Raw genomic sequence first — 8,399 nt, 5'->3', positions numbered from 1 at the left:
AGCTCAATTTTTATGGAATGGTCTGCCTTTCCATGTGAGAGACGGAGACTCGGTCTCGACCTTTAAGTCTTTATTGAAGACTCATCTCTTCAGTAGGTCCTATGATTGACTGTAGTTTGGCCCAGGAGAGATACTCTGAATGATCCGCTATAAAAATCCAACTGACATTTACTCCTGAGGTGCTGACCTGTTTCACCCTCTACAACCACTGTGATTATTATTTGACCCTGCTGGTCATCTATGAACATCTTGGCCCTGTTCTGTTATAATCTCCAACCGGCACAGCCAGAAGAGGACTGGCCACCCCTCATAACCTGGTTCCTCTAGGTTTCTTCCTAGGTTCTGGCCTTTCTAGGGAGTTTGTCCTGTGCTTCTACACCTGCATTGCTTGCTGTTTGGGGTTTTAGGCTTGGTTTCTGTACAGCACTTTGTGACATCAGCTGATGTACGAAGGGCTTTATAAATACATTTCATTGATTGAATTCATCAATCAAGTACAAGGGAGGAGCAAAAACCTGCAGACACCCTGTGGAATGAGTTTGACGCTTGACTTATACTAACTACATGGAAGTACTTTACAGTTGGGTTAACGGTGTAACAACAAACAAAGGTTTCAAACATTTCAAATGAAAGGAAGAGATTACAATCTCTTGGAATCGAGTCACAATAAGCAGCATCAATAACCATTACATAAAAACATTACAAATACTTTATTTTTTTGTATTATTCCATTGTAATTGGAGTGGATATTTTATCATTTAAATCTAAACTAGCCTTGGTACCATGAAACTGAGGTAAACAGTATATCAGTTACTCAGGCTACAATGTGTACATTAACAGAAAACACCTATGCCGGGCTCATGTTCCAGTCACAGCACTTGCATTTCTCGTTGAAAATAAGGTTAGCGGCGCACTTCTGGAGGTAGGTGTGTCCACTGGCACACTGGTAGAAGGCATTAAGGTCTTCCTTGTTACAGTACAGGCCGTCAGCTTTCCCCCCACAGAAGCCACTGCCGGGCAGAGGAGTGGAGGTGGTGGCGGGTACACTGCTGGTGGTAGTTCCTGGCAGTGGTGGGGGACGTGTTGTGGAAGGAAGGGGTGGCGGACGTGTTGTGGAAGGAAGGGGTGGCAAATCTATAAAACACAGTGTGTTATTGTCAAGCATGGAATGATACAATGTCATTGTTATACCAACCAAACCTCTTATGAGACATAAACCTCAGTGCTCTAGTAATGGCTGCGTACCTGAGGCCAGAAGATAACGCAGATGGCTGATCAGGGGATAGTTGCCCTGCCCACAGAACTGTCCAGCAAAGTCATCCAGATCCAGAGCCCAGATCATGGCCCCTCCAAACTTGTTTTCTTTTAGATAGCGTGCCTATAAAATGACCAAATATTTTATTTTCCAAAACCATATAGCCTTCTACCAATCACCATGTAATCAATAACAAAGATATTATGGTTGAAATGAGCAATAGACATTCGACTGCTAGAATTTACAGCAATCAACTGAAAGGAGATTCCTTCTGGCAGTGTATTAAGTAATATGATACCGTACCTTTATTTCAAAGCTTTCCCGATTGTCATATCCCACCCACTCATTTCCTTTGGTGGCATAGGGAACCATCTGATCCTCAATCAACTCAACAGTTGCTCCATTCAGGAAAGTACAGATCTGGTGGAAAAGAAAAATAAACATGTCATGAGTATGTTGGAAAACTGATCCTGACATAAAGAATACCTGTTGTTTTGAATTGGCCCCGAGTACAGTATACTGAAAGTGTGCATTGATGTATTGTGTTAATCTATTTTTTACATCCTAGTGTTTCACAATCTCCCTGGTTCCAAAACATAGCATGTTAATTAACTCCACATTGGTAGAGTTGGGAGATCACACCACCAGTGACAACTGTATTTGTAGTGTTGAACTTTGACCTCTCTCCCTGACCTCATAATAGGACCAGAAGCCGGCCTCGCGGGTATATGGTCCAGCAGAGGCTGGTCCACTCGTTCTGGCTCCGACACCATTGTCTCCAGAGACAGTGCGGAATGTGCGCCCATAGGTGGCGAAACCCATCATCAGCTTCTCAACAGGGGTGCCCTGGTCCCTCCAGTACTTCATGGCAAAGTCCTTTGGAAAAGGAGAAAACATTCAACAACTATTTGACAAATAGTTAATGGTTTCTAAAATGGTTTCTAAATTATTTATGGTTTCAAAAATAGTAAAAAAATAAATAGATATTGTAAAGTTTTATATTTTTTACTCACAACGTTGAAATACTTGTGCTCTCCTTCCTCTGCATCTGAAGCACCGCGGAAAAGGGGGCTGTTGTGGCGTGTGAATGGGTCCCAGGCTCCACCCATGTCATAGGACATCACATTGATTAAGTCCAAGTATCTGTTACACAGTCACACAAGGCAAAAGGTCACGAAATGTAACATGGAAAACACCAACTGGTAAATGATGAACCTTCACAATAATTATTACTATACCAATCACCTATGGTGAATGAAGGCCCTCTGTTTTAACCTTTGAACTCACTTTGCAACCTCTGCAATTTCATAACCGTTATCAATGTTTCCCTTCCCAGCAGCCACTGCAGCTGTGACCAGCAGCCTTGGTCTGCTGGTGTCAGCGGCTTCCTTCTCAAATGCCTCGAGCAACTCCTGGACCCCAGAACCAAATGAGACAGTGTATTTTGTTAATGGTATGAAATAATAATATGACGACATTGTGCTGGATCAGTTAAAGTTGAACATAATTATTATGGTGCCCCATTAAATCTGTTACTCAGGATCCAAATATAATGCTTTCCAGATGTTTGATTATTACTACTGTGGCTGTGAATGTCAAACTGACCCTGCACAGCAGTGTAAACCTTTTCTTGTCTTCTGGGGGGCTCCCTCGTGCTCCAGGGTACTCCCAGTCCAGGTCCAGGCCATCAAAGCCATACATTCTCAGGAAACTGATGGATGACTGGATGAACTTCTGGCGATTGGCAGGTGTTGACACCATGATGGTGAACCTGAAAAGTTATTCAGTGTCAGTAATCATAATACTTGTAATTGTTATTATTCATTGGAAAAGCATAATGACCAATAGATACTTAAAAACATGTTTATTTCTATCAGTAAAGTACATTGAAACATGTACAACTTAATCATGGCTATATGACAACAATACTCACTGGCTGGACCCAAAGTTCCATCCACCAACTGCCAACAGGGTCTTCAGTGCAGGATTTCTTTCCAAGACAAGAAAGATTCATCAACACCCAATTTCATTGCATTTAAAGAGAAATGTGAATATGTAATAATTAAAGTAAATGCACAAAGTGCACATAAGACATCATATAGCTCAGCAGCTAAACCTCACTGCTTCTTCAGCCCATTGAAGGACTGGTAGAGAACATCATCGTTCCACTCGTAGGTGACTAGCTCGTTGTTGTGGTTGATCATTGAGAAGGCATAGATCAGATGAGTGCAGAGGTTGGGATCCACATTGGCCGGCAGATATTTCCCAGTGCCTGGTCTGTACTGGGACCAGTTGGTGAAGTAGCACACCAGTTTGGTTGATGACACTGTTGAGGATTTAAAATACTAGCATCAGGCCCCCATCAGAACAAAGTGATAGACAGAGACATTGACAGTGACTTTGTCTAGGATTGTATCAATGTTGTATGCTATGTACTGAGCAATGTTATTCAACAGTAAGTTATTTATTTTCTCCCTATGAATGTTACTTAACGATATCCTATTTTTGGTAGCTACAGTACAATTAAGTTTGGATAGACATCGAGAGTAATGCTGTAAGAACTACAAAACGTACCCATTTGAAGACACATTAAAACGGACAGTCCTGAAACAGAAATTAAACATTTGTTCATTAGACTAATCAAACAAGCTTATTTGCTTGCAGTTAACAAAGTACCCTACATGACCAAAAGTATGTGGACACCTGCTTGTCGAACATCTCATTCCAAAATCATGGGCGTTAATATGAAGTTGGTCCCCACTTTTCTGCTATAACAGCCTCCACTCTTCTGGGAAGGCTTTCCACTAGATGTTGGAACATTGCTGCGTGGACTTGCTTCCATTCAGCCACAAGAGCATTTGTGAGGTCGGGCAATAATGTTGGATGATTAGGCCTGGCTCACAATCGGCTTTCCAATTCATCTCAAAGGTGTTCAATGGGGTGGTGGTCAGGGCTCTGTGCAGGCCAGTCAAGGTCTTCCACACCAATCTCAACAAACCATTTCTGTATGGACCTCACTTTATGCACGGGGGCATTGTCATGCTGAAACAGGAAAGGACCTTCCCCTAACTGTGGCCACAAAGTTGGAAGCACAGAATCGTCTAGAATGTAGCGTTAAAATGTCCCTACCCTGGAACTAAAGGGCCTAGCCTGAACCATGAAATACAGCTCCAGACCTTTATCCTCCTCCACCAAACTTTACAGTTGGCACTATACATTTGGGCAGGTAGCGTTCTCCTGGTAACCGCCAAACCCAGATTCGTCCGTCGAACTGCCAGATGGTGAAGCATGATTCATCACTCCAAAGAACGGATTTCCACTGCTCCAGAGTCCAATGGCTGTGAGCTTTACACCGCTTGGCATTGCGTATGGTGATCTTAGGCTTGTGTGCAGCTGCTCGGCCATGGAAGGCCATTTCATGAAGCTCCCAACAAACAGTTATTGTGCTGACGCTGCTTCCAGAGGAAGTTTTGAACTGAGGACAGACAGTTTTTACACGCTTCAGCACTCCGCGGTTCTGTTCTGTGAGCTTGTGTGGCCTACCATTTCGCGGCTGAGCCGTTGTTGCTCCTAGACATTTCCACTTCACAATAACAGCACTTACAGTTGACCGGGGCAGCTCTAGCTTTTCCTTGAGTAAAAGTAAAGATACCTTAATACACTGTGTGCACAATTATTAGGCAAGTTGTATGTTTGAGGATTTATTTTATTATTGAACAACTACAGCGCTCTCAGTCAATCCAAAATGTTAATAAACCTCAAACCTGAATATTTAAGGAAGTAAAAGTGAGGTTTTGGCTTTCTTTGGAGAATATCTATGTGCACAATTATTGGGCAACTATTAGTGTGCAGAATTATTATGCAACTAAATGAAAAACCAAAAGTTCCCCATCTCACCTGTTTATTTTCATCTGTTAAAGTGAGAATAAACAAACAACTCAAAATGTATAAACAAACATTTCTGACATTTAAAAAAAAAAATCTGTGACCAATATAGCCACCCTTCTTTTCAATAACAGTCATAAGCCTTCCATCCATGGAGTCTGTCAGTTTCTTGATCTGTTGACCATCAACTTTTTGTGCAGCAGCAACCACAGCCTCCCAGACACTGGTCAGAGAGGTGTACTGTTTTCCTTCACCGTAAATCCTCCGTTTAAGAAGGGACCACAAGTTCTCAATAGGGTTTAGGTCAGGTGAGGAAGGGGGCCATGTCATTATTCTTTCATCTTTAAGGCCTTTACTGGCTAGCCACGCAGTGGAGTACTTCGATGCATGCGATGGAGTATTGTCCTGCATAAAAATCATGGTCTTCTTGAAAGATGCAGACTTTTTCCTGTACCACTGCTTGAAGAAAGTGTCTTCTAAAAACTGGCCGTAGGTTTGGGAGTTGAGTTTGAGTCCATCTTCAACCCGAAAAGGTCCAACTAGCTCATCTTTAATAATACCACCCCATACCAGTAGCCCACCTCCACCTTGCTGGCGTCTGAGTCGAAGTGGAGCTCCGTGCCTGTTACTGATCCAGCCACGGGCCCATCCATCTGGTCCGTCAAGAGTCACTCTCATCTCATCTGTCCATAAAACTTTTGAAAAATCTGTCTTCAGTTATTTCTTGGCCCAGTCTTGACGTTTCAACTTGTGTCTTGTTCACTGGTGGTCGGGTTTCAGCCTTCCTTAACTTGGCCATGTCTCTGAGCACTGAACACCTTGTACTTCTGGACACTCCAGGTAGGTTGCAGTTCTGGAACATGACAGCACTGGAGGATAATGGGTTCCTGGTAGCTTCACGTTTGATTCTTCTCAAATCTTTAGCAGTTAATTTGCGTCTTTTTTTCTCAACACGGTTCTTGCGACCCTGTTGACTATTTGCAACAAAACGTTTGATGGTTCTGTGATCACGCCCCAATATCTTAGCAATTTCAAGAGTGCTGCATTCCTCTGAAATACTTTTTTAAAATGTTTGACTTTTCAGAGTCAGTTAAATCTCTTTTTTGGCCCATTTTGCCTGAGGAAAAGAAGCTGCCTAATAATTATACACACCTTGATATAGGGTGTTGATCTCCTTAGGCCACACCCTCCCTCATTACACAAATACACATCACCTGATATGCTTAAATCCAATAAGCATTCCAGTTTATACAGCGTGGAGTTGGGAAATATGCATAATAATAATGATATGGTCCAAATACTGACTTGCCTAATAATTGTGCACACAGTGTAGAAAATGACTCAAGTGAAAGTCACCTAGTAAAATCCTGCTTGAGTAAAAGTAAAAAAGTATTTGGTTTTAAATATACTTAAGTATCAAAAGTAAAAGTATAAATAATTTCAAATTCCTTATTTTTTATTTTAATACGGATAGCCAGGGGCATGCTCCAACACTCAGACATAATTTAGAAACAAAGCATTTGTGTTTAGTGAGTCCGTCAGATCAGAGGCAGTAGGTATGACCAGGGATTGTCTCTTTAGGTGCTTGAATTGGTCTATTTTCCTGTCCTGCTAAGCATTCAAAATGTAACAAGTACTTTTTGGTGTCATGGAAAATGTATGGAGTAGAAAGTACATTATTTTCTTCAGAAATGTTGTGGAGTAAAAGTAAAAGTTGTAAAAAATATAAATAGTAAAGTAAACTATAACCCAAAAAACTACTTAAGTAGTGCTTTAAAGTATTTTTACTTAAGTACTTTACACCACTGAAAATGTATAACAATATTTCATTGCCAGAATTTGACTTACCAACGAGAAGTGTTAGTTGGGCCATGATGAGTTTGTAGTTACACGGCCTCTCCTTACAAAACCGAAGAGGCACCTGGAAAAAATAAGCATTTTCATTTAATAGAACAAACCAGGGTGGTTAGAATGTTGTGTGTGGCTAAGGTTGCACAAGTGCGTCTGCACTGTCCAGCTTCAAGTTTAATGTGTTGCAATTATTGTTCCTAAAAGGTTGTAACTGATGGTCGGGTGATAGTAAAACTATAATGCAATAATAATGTTAATAAAAACATATAGCCCAAGTCCTACCTGGTCCTCAGTGAGACACTGGATCGGTGTCTGGTAGAGAATACATCTCACCTTTTATACCGTTCTGATACTCCTGGGCCAAAGGCTACATACCTGTATCAGGAAGTGGCAACCTGGGGGAGATTGTTTGCTCTTAATCTGGATTAATCAGTGTCATGGTTTATGTTAGTTTCATTTAAGGATATAACCTGTCTGAATTGTATGAGAGATAGACCTATCTTTATGGTCAGATAAACAACCATGGAGGATTGATATTGAGGGTGAAATAAACCATCTCTATCCTCTGTATCAGCAACGTGGAATTGGAACATTCAGTCAACAAATACATTTCAATATTCTTTAACTAGTTAAGAGCTTTTAGTTTGAATATAAATATTCCACGAACTGGACCTATTGTAGTAGTTATCTTTCATTCACACATAATAGCTTCTGTAGGCCTTTCTCTTGGATATCTTTGATGTGAAGTTCACGCCATAAACAAATAAAACAAAAAAAGTACAGAAAAGGCCCAAAATCTTAGTAGAACAAACATTACGCAAGCTCCAGGCCATTGCATGAGAGACACGACAAGATAAACTGTCATAAAAATGCTAGTATTGATTGGTTTTAAGATAAGATTACCTTTGCTTCTTTTGTTGAAACTGGGAAGGTTGGCCCTTGGTTTTACTAATTGAGGTCACGTAACACAGAACAATACAGCCAATGCAGTAATAAGGGAGGGGGAGTATACTGTAGGTTCTGAGTAATTTGTTAATGGGAGCAAGAGCTCAAGCTGCCTGGTGATTCAGGGCTGTAACAGAGGCCTTATCTCAGCCATAAAGAAGTGAGTTTTCACTGGGTTTTCATTCCCTTTAATATCCCGGCACTTGTACAGTTCTCTAATCTTTATGTAACAATTTGTTTATTTCGTTCATAGAGGTCTGATTATGTTGTCATGGCATCATACGTGTTGCTACATGAATAAAGTGCTTGTAGTCTATTTAATATAGCCCAATCACTCCGGAGATTAGAAAAGGCCAGCAACATTGCTTACGTTTACATTTTATTTATTCAAATCTATACTGAACAAAAATATAAAACGCAACATGTAAAGTGTTGGTCCCATGTTTCATGTGCTGAAAAAAAA

General features: G+C 40.9%; 1 protein-coding gene across 2 annotated transcripts; it reads right to left on the bottom strand.

Moving 5' to 3' along the window:
* Positions 1-691: 691 nt before the first annotated feature.
* Positions 692-7,402, bottom strand: LOC106567267 (acidic mammalian chitinase). Of its 2 annotated transcripts, XM_014136367.2 has the most exons (12): positions 7,274-7,402; positions 6,989-7,061; positions 3,830-3,859; positions 3,377-3,581; positions 3,189-3,245; positions 2,861-3,026; positions 2,543-2,667; positions 2,269-2,398; positions 1,949-2,131; positions 1,559-1,675; positions 1,246-1,378; positions 692-1,134 (listed from the first exon to the last, which is right to left on the bottom strand). In XM_014136367.2, exons 2-12 carry the CDS (start codon positions 7,011-7,013, stop codon positions 848-850), a joined length of 1,458 nt encoding a protein of 485 aa, XP_013991842.1. In that variant the 5' UTR covers positions 7,014-7,061; positions 7,274-7,402; the 3' UTR covers positions 692-847. The 2 variants fall into 2 exon arrangements, with proteins under 2 accessions (XP_013991842.1, XP_013991841.1); XM_014136366.2 differs by lacking the exons at positions 6,989-7,061; positions 7,274-7,402 and having other exon boundaries at positions 3,830-3,902.
* Positions 7,403-8,399: the final 997 nt, after the last annotated feature.

Source organism: Salmo salar, chromosome ssa13, assembly GCF_905237065.1.
Source record: "Salmo salar chromosome ssa13, Ssal_v3.1, whole genome shotgun sequence".
Lineage (NCBI taxonomy): Eukaryota > Metazoa > Chordata > Actinopteri > Salmoniformes > Salmonidae > Salmo > Salmo salar.
Note: the sequence above shows the minus strand (reverse complement) of the source record. Positions and strands in the feature narration are given on the sequence as shown.